The 25,573-nt window shown below is 37.8% G+C and overlaps 1 protein-coding gene across 1 annotated transcript in view; it reads right to left on the reverse strand.

Moving 5' to 3' along the window:
• The window catches only part of SLC2A12 (solute carrier family 2 member 12), a 66,840-nt gene that overhangs the window by 20,539 nt on the left and 20,728 nt on the right, over positions 1-25,573 (reverse strand). The window contains exon 2 of the mRNA XM_044674553.1: positions 17,007-18,356. Coding sequence (XP_044530488.1) covers positions 17,007-18,356 — 1,350 coding nt within the window. The remainder of the gene's footprint in view (positions 1-17,006; positions 18,357-25,573) is intronic.

Raw genomic sequence — 25,573 nt, forward strand, 5'->3', positions numbered from 1 at the left:
CTTGGCAACTTCATGTCCTCAACTGCTTTTTGAAAAACTAAGCATTCTTTTATAGAAAATTCTAAACTAAGAATTTATTTATTTATATTTTCCATAGAAAAATAGAGGATACTGTAAGGAAGGGATTTATGCAAGGGGGTTGGGACCAAAGGTGCCAGAGAAGGCAGTTGCTGACAATTGCTGACAGTTGAGACCAGAGAGGATTCTGGGAATTTCCCCAGAGGAGGAGGAGGAAGGGGAGGAGGAGGAGGAAAAGGAGGAGAAGGATTCGGGTGGAGGACTTGGAAGAGGGAGGAGGCAGACAAACCAGCTCAGATCCAGTCCTGAGGGCTTCCTGAGGATCTTTCTTTTGGAAACTGAAACCTTGATCCCCTGATCAAAGCCATTCCATCACATCTCACACATCAAGACTTCAACCATCGAGTCAGCTAAATTTGGACTCCATTTTGGGAGCAATCTCTTAGTCTCCTTCACCCATTATCCAACCTTGCTGAGAGACCCTTTTCAGTCATACCTTACAATTATAGGAAAGGGTAGAAACAGAAAATTAGAAATAGAAATAGAGGGAGAAGGGGTAAGGGGAGAATCTTGGGAGTGGGAAACACTAGGGTTCCCACCTAAGTGATGGACCCCATAAGGAATAGCGAAGAGGGCACCCCAAAATCCCTCTGCCCTTCATCCCTTTCCCCAATCCCTGATTTGAGAATAATAAAAAGCCATTCAAAAGTCAGATAGCATTCCAGTGTGCCTGAAAGACAACAAGGGAGAGGGGAACCACAGCTTGGTCTGGCTACCTCCATCTTGAAGCCAGACCACCCTCTGTGAAATTAACTGACCTGGGTGAGGTGTGTGTGTGTGAACCCCGTCTTTATTCAGAATTGGATTGGGGTACCACATACCTCCTTTTATAGGGAAGCCTCACCCCCAACTCCTGTGGGGTGGCACAACCATCCAGGTTGCCCAGTTTTGGGGTGACACCCCCTTAAAGTCTCCCAGTGTATAATTGGCCCCAGGGAAGTGCTGGAAGAGAGACTCACCACATAGACTTTCACTGTCTCCCTTCTATCAAACATTTATGACTGGCTTTTTTATTGTGACATAAGCAGATAAACTCCTTTCAAAAATGAAAAAATACTATTTTTATTCCACAAGAGGATTTAGCAGAACCTTATTACTTTTTCCCATACTAAATTTATTCTCAGTTTCCTTCCCACTAAATATCTTTCATTAACTTTGGATTGTCTACACATAGGTAAATAAGTTATTTGGTAAAAGTATTTGACTAGAATAATCTTTTAAAATATTTCTAGAATTTCCAAGAATCACTAATTAGTTATACAATAAATTGTTCCAGATTATCATATATATAACTCAGGAAATATGGGGAGGGGAAATTACTACTTGGTGTGAGCTAAGTAATTTGATTTATTTTTTCCTATACATAAACATCTGAGTCACACAATCTGACAGAAATAGGATACTAATACTGCCCAAAATTATAAAGGGAAGAATCCTTCAAATTGAATGAGTTAAATATAGGACTGTTCCCTCCTCAAACTCAACTAATATACTTAGTTCTGGCTTTCCTTCACTTTTTATCTATCACTTATCTATCTAATCTATCTATCTGCCTGCCTCCCAGTCTGTCTGTCTATGTATCTATCTGTCTATCTATCCATCTATTCACCCACCCATCTATCTACCTATCCATTATCTGTTTTTCTAATCTATCTGCTTGTCTGTCTATCCCTCTGTCTGCCTGTCTATCTATCCATCCACTCATCTCTCTCTGTCTATCCATCCATCCACCTATCTATCCATCCATCTGTATATATACCTATAATATACACACATGTGTCTATATATATTTATGTGTGGATGTGGATGTGCACATATGTCCATATATATATATGTATGTTTTATATATGTATATTTGTTTGTATATACATGTTTCTATATATGCAGCTGAGTGTTACAGTAGATAAAACATTGGCTTTGGGATTAAGAAAACTCATATTCATGAGTTTAAATTTAGCCTCAGATACTTACTAGCTGCATGACCCTGGGCAAGTCATTTAACCCTGTTTGTCCCAGTTTCTTCATTTTTACAATGATCTGGAGAAGAAGATGGCAAACCACTCAGAATCTTTGCCAGGAATATTCCAAAGGGGACCACAAAGAATCATTCAATGTGACCAAAACTCAGCAATACCAACATTACATATATATACACATATATATATATATATATATATATGTAAATTCTCTCTCATTAGGTTATGAGCTCTTTCATCCCCATATCCCATCCCCAGAGTTCTGTTTTGCACATAGTAAATGTTTAATAAATGTTTGTGAAGTGGATCTAGTAACAGGGATTTGGCAGTAATGCAGCAACATCCATAACAGACTTATTTTGTTCATTTGGGAAATTGTTTTTCAACATGAAATCCATGAGGCTAATGGCTCAGAAAATGATACCCACCTCCCCATCTTTGCATGCTGACTCAGGTCCAGAACAAGGAGGGCCAAAAAAAGAGCTATTCTGGTTTTGGGAGAGTCCTATTTGTTCCAAGAAGCTGAGGAAGCTCTGGAGGCCAGATGGATTTCAGTTCACATTGAGATGAGAATTTAAATAGTATTTGGAGGTTGAGGGGGCTGAATCCCCAAATGAGCCATATGTCCAGCCATGCCCCAAAGCAGACTAAACCCCAAACCCATAGTTTCCTGGAAATTCTTTTGAACACCAGAATATTCTCTGTGGCCAAGTGTTTGCTCACTCCTATCTTATCCTGCCCTGGAGGTCTACAGAAGTGAGATGAGATAAGGTAAAATTTGCTAGTCTGGCTGGCTCCAAGGGCATGGACCTTGCAATAAGACTATCAGAACTAATAAAACTATTATAGATTTAGAGCTTAAAGGGATGCCTGGGGCCATCTAGTCTAATCCCCTTCTTTTGTAAATGAGGAAGATGAGATCTAGAAAAGTTAATTGACTTGCTTCCAGGTCATCAGGTGACAGGACTGTCCTCCCTCCTGCAATTGGAGACATTAAAATGGCAGGGGAAGAGTTGAAAGAGGAATCCAATGTTATCCTTCTATTCTTTCTCCTTTCTTTCTTCCACAAAAGCTATTATTTACAAAAATATATTAATGTTTGCAACATACTTCCCATATATTGCCTCATTTGATGCTCATAACAACCCTGTTGGTAGGTGCTGTAGTGTTATTGTCACCATTTTACAGTTGAGAAAACTAAGTTCCCACAGCTAGAAGGTGTTTGAGGTGGGACTCCAAACCAGGACTCTAGACTCCAAATTCAGTTCTCTGTCCAGTATATCACAATGACCCACCTCTAGGAGGCTCCTTTATTTAGGCTGCTGCTTATTTCTCCATTAAGTCTCCCATAGATGCTTTTTTTAACCCTTACCTTCCATCTTAGAATCAATACTGTGTATTGGTTTCTAGGTAGAAGAGTAGTAAGGGCTAGGCAATAGGGGTTAAATGATTTGCCCAGGTCAAACAGCTAGGAAGTGTCTGAGGCTAGATTTGAACTCAGAATCTCTAGACCTGGTTCTCGATCCACTGATCCACAATCCCTCCAACCCCCATAGATGGTCTTAAGAAATTGATAGAGGTAGAAGCAAGAGTTAGGAATCCATCATTATAGATGCAATCTAGAATTTCCATCTCAATTGTCAAGTTCTGGTTAAGAAGGTTATATATCACAGGGACGGTTTCTCACTAACTTGCTGAGTAGCTCTAATAAATTATTTGATCTCAATTTAAGTTCTTTAATATACTTCTTTAAGAGAATAATTGTGTTAAAAGAAAAATATTTAATATGCAAATACTTTGAGTTTCTAAGATGAAAAATATTTCACTGTGATATTTTTTTTGGAGGTGCAGTCTGAATTAATTGTTTCATCAGTATAGGAAACTTCCAGGGTAGGTAGGTAGTGCAGTGGATGCTGTGCAGGCTCTAGAATCAGGAAGACTCATCTTCCTCAATTCAAATCTGACCTCAGCCACTTACTAGCTGTGTGACCCTGGGCAAGTCACTTGACCCTATTTGCCTCAGTTTTCTTATCTGTAAAATGAGCTTGCTGGATGAGATAGCTAGATGACTCATTGTTTTGTGAGTCAGGCTTAGAGACAGGAGCTCCTGGGTTCAAATCTGACTTAAAATATGTTTTACCCATCTGACTCTGGGGAAGTCACTTAATTCCCTTTGTCTAGCCCTTACTTCTCTTCTACCTTGGGACCAATATAGGGTATTGATTCTAAAATGGAAGGTAGGGGTGTAAAAAAAATGACCTGGAGAAGTAAATGACAAACGACTTCTGTATCTTTGCCAAGAAAACCTCAAGTGGAGTCCCGAAGAGTTGGACATACCTGAGAAATGACTGAACAATAATAAAAGGGAACTCCCAATAGGAAATCTCCTTACATCAATGGGGGTTACCTATCATTTGTTGGTTTAAAGAGTTGTTGGGAGATATTTAAATGTTAAAAAATTTGATCAGTGTCACACAGTATGCATCAGATTTAGGGCTAGAAATCCACGCCTTTCTGACTGTAACACTGGCCTTCTACTCCACTATATCCTTGAAAACAAACAAACATAAAGGACCCCATAAGAAACTATGGGGAGAATAATAAAAGCGTGGCACCCTGTAAATAAAAATTAACATCATGATGATGCTAACAGCTTTCATTTATGTAGCACTTCACTGACAAAAGACAATGAGATTATACTCACTTTCCACATGAGAAAACCAAGACTGAGAGAGCTTGTGACTTATGTATAATCAAAAAATTATCAAAAATTGGACTGTAGGATTACATATCTAGCAAGTATCAGAAAAAGAACTTGGCCTCAGGTCTTCTGACTTTTAAGATCTGCGTTCTTTTGATGGAATTATTTTGCCATCTCAACCTATTATCATAAGACAACTCAGGATCTTAAAAAAAAATCTAGTAATTATAAGGTCTAAGTAGCAAAAAAACAACACCAAAAACCAAAAAAACAACAACTAATCTTATCTTTCTGAGCTAACAAGATTTCACCATTTGAGAAGAGGTTTAGAAAACTGGTGTCTTGTCTTACTCTCTAACTTGAGTTGTCATGAGAAAACATTTAGATTAGTAGAGTTAAAATTCTGATCTATACTACCACACTTCTGGGAAGGATCAAAGTTAAGATTCTTGGTTAGATTAACTTGAGAGACTATAAAATCCTTTAAAAATAAGTTTAGCCTGGTTCTTGCTTCCATTACTAAGGTTTTAAAGCAACTAATGGCACAAAGTTCAGGAAAAATTCTACCCTTGAATCTTATCAATGAGAGTTATTGGTATTTGCCAATCCAAATCTAAGGAGAGTTAAATGAGAGTGCTAAATTTGTTTTGGAGTTTAGCTTTCAGTACAAAAAGTACTGCCTACTTCAGTCATGTCAATGGCTTTGCTTGTCTCACAAGCAATATTTGACTAATAACCTCAAGTTAATTAGATCTTATAACATTTCAAAATCTGATATTTTAAAAAGGCCTAAAATAATAATTATCTTTTGACTCCTCCAGAAGGTCTTTCCTCATCTCAATTATTAAGGCTTTTCCTCCCAATCCCAGCTAAAATTATTAAGTCAAAGACAGAATCTTTTTTTTCTATCAGATGCCTGTACTAGTTTTTTTTTTTTTTAAACCCTTACCTTCCATCTTGGAGTCAATACTGTGTATTGGCTCCAAGGCAGAAGAGTGGTAAGGGTAGGCAATGGGGGTCAAGTGACTTGCCCAGGGTCACACAGCTGAGAAGTGGCTGAGGCCAGATTTGAACCTAGGACCTCCCATCTCTAGGCCTGACTCTCATTCCACTGAGCTACCCAGCTGCCCCCTTAGTTTTTTTTTAAATTATATTTTGCAAAGTAGCATTATATTTTATAGATAAACAAAAACCCAGATATTTTAGTTATTTTAAAAAACCCTTACCTTCCATCTTAGATCAATATTTTGTATTGGTTCCAAGACAGAAGAGTGATAAGGGCTAGGCAATGGGAGCTAAATGACTTGCCCAGGGTCACACAGCTAGGAAGTGTCTAAGACCAGATTTGAACCTATGACCTCAATCCACTGAGCCACCCAGCTGCCCCCCAAAGCCCAGATAATTTAAATGCATTTTTCACCTATCTTTTGGTAGCTATTAGAGACAAGAACAACATCCTGTTTTTCTACAAATGCTTTAATAGCTCTATTACAAGATATGTCAACCTTTCTGTTTTGTCTTTCCCCCTCTTTGTATCAACTAACTCTATTCCTTATTGACAATCTAATATAATAATGGAAAAAGTGATGATACATTTCACTTAGTGATGAATACAATTCTCTAGAGTGCACAGGTTTAAAAAGTTGTTCATAGATATCAAGAATTTTCTTTTTAATCTGGCTCTCTCATTCACTTGGGTGTGAAAGTAGTTATCTTTCTGTGCCTGATAAGCTCCTTTTTTACAATATGAGTTAAGTCTTAAAAATAACTACCAGCTGAGGGCAGCTGAGTGGCTCAGTGGATTGAGAGTCAAGCCCAGAGATAAGAGATTTGGGGTTCAAATCAGGTCTCGGACTCTTCCTAGCTGTGTGACCCTGAGCAAGTCATTTCACCCCCATTGCCTAGCCCTTACCATTCTTCTGCCTTAGAACCAATATGCAGTATTGATACCAAGATAGAAGGTATGGGTTTAAACAAAAAAAAAAAAAAAAGAAAGAAAGAAATAGCTACTGACTTCCTTGCCCAGTGCAAGTCGACTCTGTTAGATGAACAAGTATCTAGAAATGGAGAGACCATCTCTGTTTAAGTTAAATTGACTTGTGTCCCATGTGGCACATTACACACTTCAGTGACAGGTTTCTGAAATGCTACCTGCATTCATTTTACCTTAGTAAACCTTTATGAAGTAGACTAAATTGGTTGTTATGTTATTATATATAATTTTATCACAATTATAACCGCTCTGTTTTTCTACAGAACATTTTCAAGATGAACACTGGTCTATCAATCCTTGGGCCAAAAATTACCAATGAATGAAAGCAAAGGTCTGCTGACAGAGAGATGGAAAGCTCAATCCCAAAGACTAAGGCACATCACAAAGACAAAGGGGAGAAAGGGTGGGAGAGGGGAAAGGGGGAAGAGACAGAGACAAGAAGAGAGAAGCATTATAAAGCCACAGTGAAATCATTAGAGATGCGCAGATGAAAACAACTCTGAGGCACCACTTCCCACCCATCAGACTGGCAAAGTAGGCAAAAAATGAAAATAAGAAATGCTGGAAGGGCTGTGGGAGAAAACAGGTTCTTTAATGTACTGTTGGAGGAGCTGTGAACTGGTCTGGCCATTCCAGAAAGCAATTTGTAAGCCGCCCAAAAAACTCTTAAATTTGGCATACCCTTTGACTCAGTGATACCACTACTAGGTTTATAACCCAAAAAAGATCAAAGGAAGAGGAAAAGAAACCATAACTATAAAAATTTTTATAGCTATTCTTTTCATGGTGATGAACTGGAAAATGCAGAATGGCTGAACAAGTTGTGGCATACGAATATGAAAGAATACTGTTGTGCTTAAGAAATGATGAATGGGATGGTTCCACCTTCCTTTCCCCCACCTATTGAGAAATCAAGAAAAATGAAATCCTTTACAAAAGATGCATAGTTAAGCAAAGCAAACTTGTGCTGTAGCTATGTCCAAAGTATGTGTGTATATGTGTGCACTCACACTCAATGTGCACATTGAAAGACATATAGGCACCCATATACATGTGTCTATATACACAAATACTATCTATTTATTGCTAATTGTGATCAATTTATATTAATAATTGATCCAAAATAACCTACTTTGAGAATAAAGTAAACTAGAGGTCATCTCTGTTCATTAGGAAAATTTTTTTTTAAATTCGAGTTGATTTTCAGTTCTAAGTTCTTTTCCTCTCATTTTCCCCTTCCCTACCTTTTGAGAAATCAAGAAAACCAAAACGCATTACATATATATATAGTTAAACAAAACAAATTCCCATATTAGTTAGGTCCAAACACATGCTCAAAGCACAGACTGAAATGTATCCATGTATATGTATATATGTTAATACATGTGTATTACTATATGTGTATTCATACATGTTTATACACAGGTGTAGGTACACATGCTAAAGCATATGTTGAAGTCTATGTACACATATGTACATATACTTAATAAATGAGGAAATCAATTTGGATAGTAAAAGAAAATTTAATTAGGTAGGAGCTCATCCAGTTGGGAATAATATTATTATCCAGGATTACTTTGCTTTATTGCTTTTCTCAAATCCTTAAGCATACAAGCATTGCTCTGGGAGTCAGGAGACTTGAATTTTAATCCTGAGAGTATATTAGATAATCTCAAAGGTCCCTTTTAGCTCTGGGAGACTGTGCTGTATTATCTGCAAGATTGGACAAGACAATTTTTACATTCCTTTCCTACTCTAAAATCCTACAATGACAAACTATATTTTAAATAAATCAATTCCTATTTCAAATGTGTTAAAATAACTTGATATTTAAAGGGATTCTAAAGAATTTTGCGAAGAAAATTTTTCCTTTATAATGTAAATAACAATAACCTGATTGGTTTTGTAAATTCAGATTTTTTTTAGGTTTGTTTAACATAGTGCCTGCCACTAAGAATTTAATAAATGATCACCCTCTCTCTCCCATCTCCCTCTCTCTTTCTCTCCCTTCTCCCCCACTCTCTCTCTTTCTCTCTTTCTCTCTCCTTTAAAGGAAAAACATTCAAGTCCTTAAGTTACAAATGATATAGTTTTTAATAGACAAAGGAAACAAACAATAAATATAAAAATGAGACAAACAACTAGAACCAGAACCAGTCCATGTTTCCCACAAATGAGGAATGATAGAACAAATTGTGCTGTAAGGACTTAATCTAATATTACACAATAAGAAAGAGCAAATATGAATGCTACAAAGAAAGGATATGGACATTTGCAAATGGAAAAATATAAACTATTAGTAACTGTAAGGGGAAAGCTCCAAATTGCTAATCATGAAATATGAGAAATTTTACACATAAAAATAACTCTAAGGTTTCACTTCCCTGCCATCAAAATGGCACTGATCATAAATATGTAAATAGTCAAGGCTGGTGGAGTTGCAGGTAGTCAGGCAAACTAAAACAAACTTGTTGAAGCTATGAACTCAACTACTCTGGATAACAATTTGGAATTATGCAAGAAAAGTTACCTTTGATCTAACAATCTCACCAATGGCAATGTACCTTTACTCTCCCCTCCTCTTCTCCAGGAAGACAATTAAACAAAAAAGGTTCAACATATATACAAAATACTAAAACAATATTAATAATTTTAAAAGTTTTGTGTTCTTGTTTTATATATACATATATTTGAAAGAGAAAGAGATGTGAGAGACAGAGAGAGAGACAGTGTAGCAAAAACCTAGAAACAAAATGGATACCTCGTGATTGGGAGATAGTTGAAGAAATTGTATTATATGAAGGAATTGTAATATTAAACTATAATAAATGAGAAATAATTAATTTAAAGAATGCAGAGATTATGTGAAAATATGTATAAAGTGGAAAAAAGTGGAATAAAGAGGCAAATAGAATCATATTCAAGAACCTTTGATTCATCACCAATGTAAACCAGAATTTTATCTTTTGACATGATCTTAGAGATTTACCTGGAATTTGGAGAGGTCAAGTGACCAGCTCATGGGTCATTCCAGCTCTTAAATGTCAGAGAAGAGATTTAGACCTAGTTTTTTCTGATATCAAATCTAGTACTACATCTACTATATCATAATGCTTCTTAATAATAGCTACAATTTAAAAAATAAATTACAAAGAAGTAAAAGATATAGAAAGACATGGAAGTAAATAGGCTATTTTTGTCAAAATTAATATGTTTAAAATATTTACAAATAAATATTTTTAAATGGTAATAGAGTTTGTAACTATGTACAGCTGGGGTTTTGGCTTTTGTTTACACATTTGAATGTTTGCTTTTATTGATGGTTACTGAGTTTAGGATAGAGATTGACAAATGGATGTCTAAAAGGAGCTGCCATAGCTGTCCATATGGCAGTTAGACTGGCACAGAAGATTGAGTCTCAGGCCTGGAGTCCAGAAGATTCATCTTTCTGAGTTCAAATCTGGCCTCAGACACTTACTAGCTATGTGACCTTGGGTAAATCATTTAACCTTGTCACCTCAGTTCTTTGTCTATAAAATGGACTGGAGAAGGAAATAGCAAACCCCTCCAGTATCTTTGCCAAGAAAATCCCAAATGGGGTCATGGAGTTGAACATGATTGAAGAAATGACTGAACTCTAACAACAAAAATGGCACTTTGTCCTTCTCTCTGGGAGAGGTTTTTTAGCCAACTATTCCCAAGAACCACAAGCTAGGCCACTAGGACTAATGACAACTTGGTGAACAAGCTAGTAACCTAACCAGTCACTGAGCTTCCCATTCTATGAACCCAGGTCTAATCAAGTAATCAGCTTTCTTTATATGACAGAACAATATCTTATTGGTGCAGGTAACTGCCCCAGGATGCTGCTTATTGACTAACTCAAAGCCTAACCTGGTATATAGCTACATAATCAAGTACCATTTCCTAGGGGAACAACTGAAATTGTTTCCATTGGGCCATTTGCTTGACACACTAATCAACCTTTTCTCATTAGTCTAGCTCCCTGACTTATGTAAACTCTAGCCTACATCCACTAGTGGGTGACATTCTCCCTTGACTCTCCAGGAACCCAGGCTGAGAAACTCCTCAACAAAAGAGTAGGGAATGTGGTTTATAGGAAAAAATTTAATTTAAAATAATCAAAATTATTCATTTTACAATTTGTAATGTTCTCTATCTCATTTGGTCATAAATTCTTCCCTTCTCCATAGACCTGACAGGTAAACTATTCTACATTGCCCTGATTTATTCATATTTATATAAAGACATCCTTTATGTCTAAATCATATATCTGTTTTGACCTTATCTTAGTTTAGGGTGTGGGATGTTGATCTATATCTAATTTTTGCTATACTGTTTTCCAATTTTCCCAGCAATTATTGTCTAACAGTGAGTGTTTATCCCCAAAGCTTGGATCTTTGGGTTTATCAAATGCTAGATTGCTGAAGTCATTTACCCCTACCCTGTTCCACTGATCTACCCTTCTATTTCTTAGCCAGTACAAGAGTGGGTGACTTGGAATCAGGAGATCTGGGTTCAAGTTCTACCTCTAACATTACAATCTACATTATCCCAGGCAAGTCATTTGATATCTCTGAGCCTCCTAAACTCTCTTTGAGAGAGGAATAAGCATTTATACAGCACCTTCTATGTGCCAGGCACTGTGCTAAGTACTTTATAAACATCTCATTTGAGCCTCACAAAAACCTTGCAAGGTAGGTGCTGCCATTTTGCAATTTGGCAACTGAGACAGGCAGGAGTTAAGTGACTTGCCTAGGATCACATAACTACCAAGTTTCTGAGGCCATATTTGAACTTGAGTCTTCTTGGTGTAAGAGGGAGTTCCTATACTGACAAAATCATAGGTTTTTAATTTTTATGATTCATGCCTTTGAAGGTACAAAGGATGTTTGAAGTCCCCTAGGTCCAACCCCTCATTTTACAGAAGAGAAAATTGAGGCCTATGGAAGTTAAGTGGCCTGGCCCTGGTCTCACATTTTGTAAGTAGGTCCTCAGGTTCTTACTCTAAAGCCCCTTCCAGCTAGTCCTAGAAGAGCAGCAATATTTATTCAATATTACCTAAAATATGATATTTATTCATTACTCAATTATTTATTCAATATGATCTTTATATACTTTAGTATGGCAAAATAGTAAATGATATGATATATGCAAAACACTTTATAAATTCCCTAAACCAGTTATTAATACAAAGAGAAGGCTGCCTTTATGGGTGAGGTTAACACCCAGCGAAATGAAATGAACCTCTCATTCTAGTTGGCCAAACCCTATGGGTTTATGTATGTTTGAAAGAAATGCTTAAACTTTTAGCCTGACTCCTGTGAAATAAGCTGACACTGCAAGCTGCCGCTGGTTTTTAAGTTGTTTGCATTGTGCTGAACTGAGTAACATGATGCCTAACCCCCTGGGCACCTAATGGAAATGAATTGTGCACCTCCTGAGGTTACCCTGTGAGCAAAATGTACTTTAAAGAAATATCTCTTTCCTTTTCCCTCTCTCCTCCTTACCAGTCCTCCCTTCCCTCCCCAGGCTATTTACACGAGTAAAGACTTGTGCCAGCCATATCACCAGGGAATCTGGGCAGGTCAGACAGAGCGTTAAGACCTGGTCATCAGGAGAGAACAAAGATATAAATAAACAAATGAAAACTTGCTTTTCTTATTTTCAAGTAAATGAAGATAAATGATGTCCCCTTTTCCCCACAATTTGTCACCTCTTTCTGTCTCTTATATTACTGGATACCTAGTTCTCCCTCCTCACCTTCCCGAGAAGTCAAAGCATCTGTAGCACCTTCCTCCAGTACGGAAGATTCTCTCCTTCTTGCCCTCTTAAACAGCATGCCATGTCACTCCTGTATGGCATATCTGTCACTCTTTGATGGCCCTGCTAGACTGTCCTTTTGCCAGCATCATTCAGGAAACTCTCTTTGAGGTTCACAGTGTCTCCCAGTTCAGGTCATTTTCACTCACAGAATCACAGTATTTAAGAGTTGGAAGAGACTTCAGAGACCATCTCATTCAACCATCCAACCCAGATATGAAAAGAATCCCCACAATAATATACCTGGTTCATTCTTCTTCTCTTCCTCCACCATTTTCTTCATGCTTTTTAAAAAAAATCTTTACATTCTAACTTAGGGTCAATACAAGTATCAGCTCCAAAGAAGGAGGGCTGTAAGGGCCAAGCAACTGGGATTAAGTGACTTGCCAAAGGGTCACACATAGGAAGTATCTGAGACCAGATTTGAACCCAAGTCTCCCCCAGGCTTGGTACTCTATTCACTGAACCACTTAGCTACCCACCTCATGTTTAACAGATGCTCATTGACTTGATTTGAGGGGAAGATTGATTCATGTCAAACCCCTGGAATTTGGTTTCAATACCTAGTACTTACCTAAAACTGTTCTCTCCAGAGTTGCCAACAATGTCTTAGCTGTTCATTCCAAGGGCCTTTTCTTAGTCCTCACCTTTCTTAACCTTTATATATTCCTTATTCTGATATACTCTCTCCTATTTTATCTTTTGTGATACTGCTCTCTCTCCCCTTTTGTTGGTGTATCTATATGAGCACTCCTCAGTCCTTTTGGTCATCAGTCTTCTATCCATTAAAAATGGATGTCCTTCAAGGCCCTTTCCTGAGTCCTCTTCTTTTCTCTTTCTCAAATCTCTTCCTTGGTGACCTCAACAATCATCACCTCTATGTGGATGATCTCCCCCCCAAAAAAATTTCAATGGGATATTATTAAAAGCCTACTGTATATTTTCACCTGGATATTCAATTGGTACCTCAAAATCAACATGTCCAAAATAGAACTCATTACATTTTTACTCAATTCCATTCCTTTCTCAAACTTCCCCATGGCATGAATATTTTTCACAGTTATCCAACTTTAGAGTCATCTTTCACTCTTCTTTCTCTCTTAGCTCTCATACGCTCTAAGTTGCCAAGTCCTATTTGTTCTTGCTTCATATGATAGCCATCTCTTCTCTGCACTCAATCTATAAGCATTTATTAAACATCTTCTATAAGCCACTTACTCTACTACAGTCTAGGAATACTAACATGATAAATTTAAAATGCCCATTCATAAGAAGCATAGATTCTAATTGTGTAATCAACAAACACAAATATGAAAATATGCATGATGAATGCAAAAGAATAAATTCAAAGTAATTAAACACAAGGTAAATCTAGAGGAAGGAAACTAGCAGTTGTGGAGATCAGGAAACATTTTATATAAAGGTTTAATTTTATCTTAAAGGCAAGAAGGATTCTATGAGCCTGAGATGAAGAGAGTATGATCCAAGGCTGGAAGTAATGAGTAAAAAAGACAAAGGCAGGAAATAGTGTTATGTGTGGAGGACAGAGAGAAGACCAATTTAGCTGTACTGTATAATGAAGGAAGAAGAATGTACAATGAAAGTAGAAACATAGATATAACATAAGGCTGTGAAGGGCTCTGAAAGCTAAGCAGAAGAGTTTATGTTTGAATGAAAAATGTGTAATGGCTTCCTCTGTGTCATGTATTATGCTAAATGCTAGGACCACAAACAGATAAGTAAGACAGTATTTGCACTCAAGGAGCTCATAGACTAATTGGGAAAGACAACATATATGGGAGAGTTCAGCTGGAAAGGTTTAGAGGTGCTAAGGATACAGTCCAGAAATCCACTGCATGTATCAAAGTGTCAGCCTCACAGAAGCAGACCACCACCCTTGGGAAGGGGTTAGTATAATAGTAGAATAAAGATTCTGGGATCATAATAAAGATTCTGGGTTCTTTCTGGCACAGGTTAGTAATGAATATTAAGTATTCACTCAGAAGGGGAAAAAGGAAAAGGTCTTCCCAGGAAAGCTGATTTAGAAATAATTGGAAAACACTGGAGTTTATTGACTAAGAGAAACGTATCTGTGCTTAAGGAAGCATCATCTAGAGCTGAATAAGTTGGGGAGCGATTTGAGGAAAGAAGGCCATTTAGGAGGATATTGCAATATTTAACCAAGATGTGCTGAGAATTTGAACTGAGGAGGTGGTCCTGTGAGTAGAGACAAGAGGTTAGATAGGAGAGATGTAGTGGTAGGAATAGCAACATTTAGCAACTGAATGGAAATCTGGGTTGAGGGAGACTGAGGAACCAAAGATAATGCCAAGGTTATGACACTGAAAGACTGGAAGACTGGTGGCATTTTAGATAGACATTAGAGTATGGAAGGGAGTGAGTTATGAGAGAAATATGTGTTCTGTTTTAGACATGTTGAGTTTGAGATGTCTCTGATAGATCCAATTTTAAATGCCTAATAGACAACGGATGGTGCAGGACTAAAGGGAAACACTGAAGAGTCTGGGAGGTATCAGCATGAAAGAGTAATTAAACCCACAGAAGCTGATAAAGTCACTAAGAGATGTAATGTAGAAGTATTAGAGTGAGAAGGTCTAGGAAAAAGTCTTGAAGAAAATGATCTGGATGATGAACCAACAAAGGAAACTAAGAAGGCATAGTTCTAAGAATAGATAGGTAAAAGGAGAAACTGGGGAAAAGTGTTAGAAAACACCAGAACTGATTGAGTATCTAGGAGACAGTGGTCAACAGGGACAAATGCAGCTGTGATGTCAAGATGGATAAAGAATGAAAAACCACTATATTTGACAATTAGGAAATCATTGGTAACTTTAGAAAAAGCAGTTTCAGTCATGTAAAGAAATCAGAAGCCAGATTGCAGAGTTCAGAAGTAAGTGGGAAGAAAGTGGAAGCAGTGAGTATAAATAGCATTTTCTAGGTGTTTGGCTGAGAAAGGGAGGAAAAACATAAGTTGATGGGTTTTGGGGATGGTAGGATCTACTGAAGGATTTTTAGAGGATGGAGGAGGTCTGGGCATGTTTGAAGATAGTAGGGAGAAGGTGGAAGACTGAAAAGATAGAAGAGATAAATAAGGTTCCAGTCTTTTGGAAGAGATGGAAGGAGATGAGATCAAGGGTTTATCCTAAACCTCTCTCGTAGTTTAGATTTTCATTACTTCTCCCCTCCTAATCAGCTGCTATGCCTCTGATCTTTTCCTCTCTAATTCAACTTCCACATAGCTGCTAAGGTGATATTATTTCTAAAACATAAATCATATCAAATATCCCTTCTCACCCATTCAAAAATCTTCAAAGGCTCACTGTTGCCTGTAAGAAAAAAATAAGAAATCCTCTGTTTGGCACTTAAAGCCTTGCATAATATTTGTACCTACTTTCCACTTTTATTTCATATTTGTTACATACTCTATACACTAAGCAAATTGGCCTACTAGCTGTTAACTACAAATAACACTCTATTTCCTGTTTCCATGTCTTTAAAGAAGTAATTCTCTAGGTCTAAAATACATTCTCTCCTTTCCTCCTATTTGTTAGAATTCCTAGCTTCATTCAAAGCACACCTTTACCCAAAACCTTTTCCTATGCCCCTTCTTCCATGTTCTTAGCATTTCTCTCCTCTCTGTCGTGAATTTATTTTTTATGTCTTTTTCTATTTATTTGTGTATATTTTTGTATCCCTTTGGTTGCATATGAGCTCTTTGAGAATAGAGATCACTTAGTTTTTGTCTTTCTATCTCCAGCATCTAGAATCCCCTAAACCCAGAAGATATGTTGCAAATATTTGTTGTACTGATTTGCTGAACTGACCATGATGACTAATGGGCTAGATAGTGAGATTTTAAAGTCATTTCTTCAACATTAGTTCACTTGAACGAATCAGGAAAGAATGACTTTGATAGCCATAGAGCAGTGTAGTATATTTCTTCACAAAATAAGGAATTATATAATAGTTTATGCTTCTATTGCCCTTTGCCATTAAATACTGCTTTCATATGTCATCTCAATGTATCCTCACAAGAACTCCGAGAGGTAGTTAGGACAAAATATTACCAAATAGTTTTAGTAACTTGCTCAAGGTCAATCTATAAGTGAAAAAATGTTATAGGCAAAATATTCTCTCTTGACACTAAATCTAATGCTCTACTGTGCCATTCTGGGTAAAAGACAGTCGTCACCAATCTTAGATATCTACTGAATCTTTATAGTTACAGCAAAAAGATTACACAGATATGTTGAGCTAACATTCCACCCCCAAGCCCCAGAAGTCATGTTTACGATGAACTATAAGAGGACAGTTTGACTATTCACAAGCAATAGGTTACCATTTAAAGGTGAAATAAGTTGGGTTAGGGAACACAGGATGATGAAATACTTACTTGGTCCAAGACCTATGGAAAAAGCAGCAACATAAAAAAGTAAGCTGACCAAGGAGAGCCACTTCAGAAACTCTGGGACGTCACCTGGGCCCATTTCCTGGTAGTATTGTGTTGGGCTTGGTCTAGAGGTTTCAACACTTGGCACAGATGCCCAGGCCAACTCCCTTTGCCTTTCAGTGTCACTTCTGATCGACATTAGTGGGTTCTTGCCATTTGGAGCGTTCTCCATAAATAGTTCTTTGAGACTGTTGTTGCTCCCTGGCAAATCCCCTTGTCCATAAAAAGTCAAGTCTTCTAATGAGTGGTTGACAGGACTATGAGTTCTGCAGATACCAGTAAAATTGATATGGATATTCAGATTTACAAGACCCATCGTTACCAAGGAGGCAGCCATCACTGAAGTGCCAAGGCACAGAAAGGTCTTGCTCCCAACCTGGTCCACAAAAAGGGTAGCTGGAATTGTGCTGATTACTTTGACAACTCCGACTCCAGTTGAGGCAAGGCTGGCTGCCTCATTGCTTTGAAACCCAACAGATTTTAAAACAGTTGATGCATAAAATAGAATGTTTGGCTGTCCTGTGATTTGCACGAAAAATACCAATGTGAGTCCTATCAGTACCCTGGTCCTCATGTTGTCCTTTGACCTAAAAAGATCCCAGAAACTGTATTGGTGTTCATCTTTCAAGGAAGATTTTATTGCAGTAAGTTCTTCAGTAGTATCTGAGATGCCTCTTAATCTTCCTAGGACTTTGCTAGCAGCTTCATCATACCCTTTCATCACAAGGAATCGAGGGCTGGGTGGAAGAAAGTACATTGCGATGGCCTGCAAAACTCCCAGTGGAATAACAAGGCCAAACATGTACTTCCAACCGTGGAAAACACTGGCAAATGCATAATTTGAAATATAAGCAAGGAGAATGCCAATTACAATCATAAGTTCATTCAGTGATACGAGAAGGCCTCTTCTGTGCTGTGGAGCAATTTCTGCAATATATACACACGTGGCGATGGAAGACAGAGATATGGACACTCCTATAGCGATTCGTCCTACGATAAGAACTGGATAGGACAAAGTCAGGATCAAGACCAAGCTGCCGAGCCCAAGTAAGCAGGATGACAAAATGATAGCAGTTCTTCTCCCGTATCTGTCTATCAGGAATCCTCCTGTGAGAGATGCCAGTAAGGCCCCAATGAGTAGGGAGCTCACAACCATTTCCTGCTGTGGGCAAGACAAGGCTAATAAGCCACTTAACTGCAGAAGGGCCCCAGAGATGAGCCCGAGTTCATAACCCACCAGGAGTCCACTGACGGCAGCAGTAACGGATGAGAGAAAAGTAAACATTCCACATCCTACAAACAAAGAGGAAAAATAGACATGTCAGTGCCAAATTATTATTTTAACATTCTACGTATGAACTGGGCCATAACCTTGGGCAAACGATTTCATACCATTGATCTAGGATAAAAAGACCAAATACCAAACTCAGCATCATTGCAGGAAAACAGAGATCCTCAGTTATAGAAACAAAGACTCCTCTCCACCACCTCTTTTTTGGGAAGTTGGGGAGGTATGTGGAATAAGGAAAGATTTTTCCATAAATTTGTTAAAACTTAAGTAGATAATTTTGCAGACTGATGTTCTTTATGAGTAAACAACAGTGAAGAATGTGTATAGGAATTGAAATTGGTTAAAGATTTGGAAGGGGTCAAGTATTCTGATAACGTAGCTCATCTTATCCCATCCCAGCTCCCAAGAGATTTCCTTTATAGGACTGGGACTGAAAGCAGCTTTCTATGAGTTGGGTCCCAATGAAGGGCCTGATCTCCTTCTTTCCTTCTAGGCTGAGAAAGAAGAGATCCTGGGTCAAGCTCAACTAGGGAGTCACATCCTAGTAATTAATATAGTTTTTAACCTTTTTGCTGTGACAATGGTATTAACAACCAATTAATCAATTACTCTGTGTTAAATCATCATGGCAGGGAATAGGGGAAATAATAAGGCTGGTTAAGACTTGGTCCTTGTCCTCAAGAAGCTCGCAACTTAATAAGGTGGTAGAGCAGTGATTCCCAAAGTGGGCGCCACTGCCCCCTGGTGGGTGCTGCAGTGATCCAGGAGGGTGGTGATGGCCCAGGTGCATTTGGGGGCGGTGAATAACTGTAAGGGGGTGATGATAGTATGTGATAGGGGGCACTAAGTAATATTTTTTCTGGAAAGGGGGCATTAAGCCAAAAAAGTCTGGAAACCACTGTGGTAGAGGCACCAACATAAATAGTTATAATACATGGAAAATGCATCCCACAGATTTTTCTGTGGAGTGTTTGAGAAAAGGTTGTTACTAAGAAGATCAGACAAGGGCTTGCTGAAGGAGGTACCATTTGAGGTGGGTTTTAAAGAATGGTAGAGATGTCATTCCAGGTACAGGAGAAAGCAAAAGGCACAGAAATCTCAGAGGCCATTTGTTCTAATTCCCTTCTTTTACAGGTGAGGAAACTGAAGATCAGCGAGGCTAAATGATTTGCCCACAATCACACACAGAGTAGGTATTAGAAGCAGAATTTGAAGTTAGGTCTTCTGACTCTAGGGACAATATTCTCCACAATACTACACTGACTCATTGAGAATAGAATCTTTAATTAAACACCAATAAACATCTGCAGTCCAAAAAAACTAAAATGGGCAAGATCTTTAATGTCCTTTTAAAAAAATAGTTATATGTGATGATTATCACAATTTTAAAAGACTCTTCAATCTTTGGGCTCTCATAATCTATCCCTAGCCACTTGTTTCCCAGGAGCCCAGGTAGGGCTTCCAGAGGGCAGCAGCTAGGACTGCCACAAGGAGTGACGGATGCATCTCAATAATGTTAATAGTGGTAAAAGAAGATCTTGCTGCCACCACTAATCCTAGAACTGAGGAATGGTCAGATACCATATCATACCTCTCCTTCTAGCCATCCCCTCCCCACAAAAAGATTCCCCTCAATCACACATAGAACATTAGTAACAACCTCTTCTCAGATACTTCACACAAAAACCAATGGGATGTACTTCTCATGTATTAGAACTATTTATGTTTGTGCCCATACCAATTTATTAAACTGTTAGATAATCCCAGCATCCTTGTTCTACATTTGATTGGGAGACTGAAGAACATGTTATTGTTGTTGTTTTTCCTGAAGACTCCTCATGATTCTTTATATATCCTCAATAATTCTGTTTTGGGTTGCTACCTAAGTCTGAGAACCAATATTCCAAGAAAAAAATAGGAGATTCCTGAGATTCCTACGGTGTCATCTACTCAGTCCTCTTGAGTCTGTAATAAAGCAAAAGGTAAGAAGTCTCCAACACAGCTTTGTCAATCCCAAGATAGGAGCTCCTTGTCTAATGGGGATCAAAGGTTAGAAGTGGAGTCATGGAAAGAAAAAATACTTTCTGTCTCAGACTTACTGTCCAATCTGAGTTAAGATGCGTCTCCACTCATCATCCTTCATTTGCTAAAACAATTCCAAGGTGAGGGTCTTCCAGGAGCTTTTCGGGAAGGGACCCAGAATGAAGTGCACTTAGCAAATAAATAATATATTCAAATGTGATTAAAAGTGTGTATGCCTCAGATACTTCCTAGTTGTATGACCCTGGGCAAGTCACTTAACCCAATTTCGCCTAGCCCTTACTGCTCTTCTGCTTTGGCACCAATACTTACTACTGATTCGAAGACAGAAAGTAAGGGTTTAAAAATAAAATGTTTGTATGGCAGTGAATCATTGGTAGATCAATGGGAGAGGAAGTAGCATTATACTTTCATTATACATTGTTTTCAAGAAGTCTCTTCTCTATAGTGAAAATATAACAGATGAATGAACATTCAGCTCTAGGAGAATTCCACATTTAAGGGTGGATTGGTTGTACCATAAGATAATTTGATTAGCTAGATACTAAAAAGAAAGAATTCAAAATCCCCTTATTCTTAGTGCATTTAATCTTACAGCATTTAAATTTTGCCCCAAAGAAAGGGGGATGATAAGCACACTAATATACTATTGCTAGAGATGTGACTTGGTCTAACCTTTAGGGAAGACAATTTATAAGTAAGAGTTACTAAACTTTTCATACCATTTAATCCTGCAATTCCACTCCTGGACCAAGGGAGACAAAGACAAAGACAGAAAGAAAGTCATCCTTTATGCTGAAATAGTTACCGGTACATTTAGTGGTAACCAGAAATATGGATACAGTAAATGTTTACTGGAAGGACATTTTCTAGAAGTGACAGGGTGGCTCAGGTATTCAGAAAACCTTAAACATAAGTTATACCTTAGCTTGGTTTAGAGATTTTCCCTAGATTTACTACTGGGTGTGGGCAGAGCAGGAGGGAGATGAGATTAAACTTTGAAGGAATGAATACAGTCAATGTGAGACCAGAATCTCTCATTGGAGTCCTTTAGGGCTTGGGAGTACACTTATCTCTGGACCCCTGTAAACCATCTAAATTAGGATGCTTGAGGTTATATTTTACAAGAGCAAGACCTTCTTGGGTTGTTACGAACCAGATAGCCCCAACCTACAACTAAAGTACTGAACTAGGGTGCCTCCTGTTTCAGTAGAAGCAAATGTAGCACAAACTCTGGTAGACCCCTTAGGACCGAGTTTTTCAAACTCTTTTGTGGAACCCTGAGGTTTCAAAGAAGCTGGCTTGGACGTGATGGGGGTATTTTGCAAGATGGATTAGGCTTCTTTTTTTCATGTGCTTTCATAAAATCAGAGTTTTAGAGGGAATCATTTTTGACTCTGTATTTTAATTTTGTGTAAGAATGTCCTTTTTATTCTATCTTAAAGTACTCTCCTTTGTCAAGCTGTAGCAGTGCATTTATTTCCAAGTGTTTTTAAAAGGCAGGGTGGTATGCTGATGAGACAACAAGCCCTGGGAAACAAGAAGACCTAAACACAAAACTGGCCTTAGACACTAGCTGCACGACTCCGGGTAAATCATTTAACTTTCATGTCTCAATTGCCTCATTTATGAAACAGAGATATTCCTATTTGCCAGTACCTCTTTCACAGGGTGGGTACCAGGATCAGGTGAGATGATATATATATATAAAGCATTTTGCAAACCTTAAAAACATTGGTTGTTATTATTAAGAGCCATTCTATAAAGTGAGCAATATTAATGTTGATACCTGCAGAAGAAAATTTCCTCATATTTGCTTTATTATGACCCAGATAAGGAATAAGACAGAAACATTTTATTACAACTCCTACAATCCCTACCCCCAAATTTATTACCCTAATCCTTCTTGGTATTTGTGGCTTCAGAGAATCAGAAAATGAGAATTGGAAGGGACCTTAGTCATTTATTCCAGCCACTGCCCAGTGCCAAAATCCCCACTATAATCTCTTATGAATGGGCATCCAACCTCTGTTCAAAGACTTCCAGTGACATGTATTCACTACATTACAAGGCAGTAAAATGTACTGAGGGCCAGTTCTGGTTCTCTAAATAGAATATGGATTGACAAAGTAAAAAAAAAATTTAAAGGAACATATATTGACAAAAAGCTTTCTCCTAAACTCTATTTTCTGGAGCTAATTTTGACTTCTGGAATCATGGATATTAAGTCTAATTCTAGATAATGATAACAAGAATTTATGCAGTACTTTAAGATCTACAAATACTATCTTATTTTATCTTTGCAACAGCCCTGTGAGGTAGGTGAGGTTAAAATTCCCATTTTAGAGATGAGGAAATTGAGGCAGCATATTGGTCAGGGTCACTCTCCAGGTCTAGCACTCTATCCATTGAACCACTTAATGGCTTATTTGTCAATTTGGGAGGTAGTGGAGTATAGAGGAAAAGTATGAGGTTGGTGTCAAATCCTGCTTCTGATATATTCTAGGGCCATGCTGGCAAACCTATGACAAACGTGCTGGAGGTGGCTGATCCTTTCCCCCTCTCCACGTGGGCCTGAGGACATTTCTCACTTCACCTATCCCTCTGCCCAGCAATGGGAATGCGTCCTTCCTCCCCTGTCTGAGGTAAGGGAATGGCTCACGTGAGGTATAAGGGTTGTAGTTTGAGCACTCAGTCTCTAAAAGGTTTGCCATCACTGTTCTAGGGGATATAATTATGGATAAATCATTTCATTCTTCTGAGTTTCAGTTTTTTTCATATTGCTCACAGTGTTGTAAAGAATGAGATAATGTGTACAGGGTGTCTCAAATGTTTTAGTGCAATTTTAGATGTTAATAGCTTAAAATAAAAACTGTTCTGTAGCCCCAAAACTTCCAAAGAAATGTCATCTACTCTTATTTGCCTACTCTCAGATTCTTTCCCTTTCCAGGTTAAATTTCCCTAATTCTTTTAACCATTTATTTTTAAAATTAATTAATTAACTTGTTTATTGCATTTAAATTCTCAGATATCTCTCCCCTTCCCTCCCCTTCCTCCATTAGAGAAGATATCATTTGACAAAAAAAGATAAATGTAAATATAAAACTGTCTTGCTTGTTTGTATTTGTCAGTTCTCTTTTTCCTCTCTGGAGGTGGAGAGATATATGTATAAATCATTTTTCATACAATATTTCTGTTCTTGGTTCTGGTAGTTTCACTCTTCATAATTTCATGTAGGTCTCTCAATGTTTTTCCGAAGTTAACCTGCTCATCATTTCTTACAGTGCAGCAGTATCTATCACAGTCATTTAACCGTGCCCCAATTGATGTGTATGCCCTCAATTTCCAATTTCTTTGGTCACCACAAAGAGAGTTGCTATAAATATTTTAGCACATATAGTTTCTTTTCCTTTTTCTCTGATCGCCTTAGGAAATAATAGTGGATTATTTCTAGTGGATAGTGGATAATTGCTAGGTCAAAAGGTATGCACAGTTTTATAACTCTTAGGGTATAATTCCAGATTGCTCTCCAAAATGGATGGATCTGTTCACAGTTGCAGCAACAGTGCATTAGTTTCCCTTTTTTCCACATCCCCTTCATTATGTGTCATTTTGCCCTTATATCATTTTAGCCAATCTGATAGATTGAAAATATCTCATTTATTGATTTGCATTTTTAAAACAATAATCATTCATTTTTTAAATAATCAGGTTCACTCTCTCTGAACCCTTTTCTAGTTTATCAATGTCTCTCTTAAAATATGATATCTGGGACTGGAAACACCTTATGAATAATGATATTTCAACATTCTTTCTGGTGGCATCCAAGGATAAAAGACTCGTGTATTACAGCATAAATATCATGTAATAAGCTATGGAAAATACAACCTTCTCCATCCCCTTAGGCTCCCTGTCCCCAAGACTTACAATTTTGATCAGTTTTTTTTTTAATTGCAGGTGCAGGGGATAGAGTCCCTGATCCAGAAGCTCAAGGCATGGGGTCCTTGGAGCCCAAGATTCCAGACTAGATGTAGCAACCAGCCCAGTAAGGTAGTTCTGAGAAACCAGGATCCTAGGGCATAAACCCAGTTGGGCATTTTGGACATAGAACATGATAGGACTAATGCTATGAAGAAACTGAGTTAGATTGTGAACCTAATCCCTCTCCCCTCCCAAGTAACCAGACTATAAAGGAAGGGATTGTTTCCCCAAGACGCTGGGAGAATATTTGGATGTTTGTTCTTGCTATATCTTTGAAGTAAATATTTGATTTTTTTCCAAGTGGCCTTATTGGGAAGAAAATGTGTCTGAATTTTAGCTAAGTTGATCTATGGAAAACTTGCTGTTTTCCATAAAAGATGCAAAACATTGTTGGTGGAGTTGTGAACTGATCCAACCATTCTGGAGGGCAATTTGGAACTATACCCAGAAGGCTATCAAACTGTGCATACCCTTCAATCTGGTAATATCACTACTGGGTCTATAACCCAAAGAGAGAATAAAAAAGAAGAAAAGGACCTACTTGTACAAAATTATTTATAGCTGCTCTTTTTGTGGTGGCAAAGAATTGTAAATTGAGGGGATGTTCATCAATTGGGAAAATAGCTGAACAAATTGTGGTACACATTGGTAATGGAATACTACTCTACTGTAAGAAATGATAAGCAAGATGGTTTCAGAAAAATCTGGAAAGATCTGATACAGAGTGATATAAACAGAACTGGGAGAACATTGTACACAATAACAGCAATATTGGACCATGATTATCTGGTGAAAACTTGGCTACTCTCAGCAATGTAATGATCTGGGACAATCCTGAGACACTTATGACAGGGAATGCTATCCACCTTCAGAGAAAAAACTGCTGGAGTCATCTTTCACATCAGTGTATTTATAGTTTTATTTGGGTTTTTTTGTTTTGTATGAGTTTGCTCTTACAACAATGACCAATATGGAACTGTGTTTTGCATGACAATTAAAAATGAAAAAGTAAAAAATGAAAGGTGCAAAAAGGAAGAGAGGGGAGATACAAAAGAAAATACAGTGAAACAATTTGCTAATACAACTTTTAAAGTTCATTCATGTTTTTTTTTTTAAAAAAATCAAGAGGGGCAGCTAGGTGGCTCAGTGGATAGAGGGACAGGCTTGGAATCAGTAAGTCCTTGGTTCATATGTGACC

Source organism: Gracilinanus agilis, chromosome 4, assembly GCF_016433145.1.
Source record: "Gracilinanus agilis isolate LMUSP501 chromosome 4, AgileGrace, whole genome shotgun sequence".
Taxonomy (NCBI): domain Eukaryota; kingdom Metazoa; phylum Chordata; class Mammalia; order Didelphimorphia; family Didelphidae; genus Gracilinanus; species Gracilinanus agilis.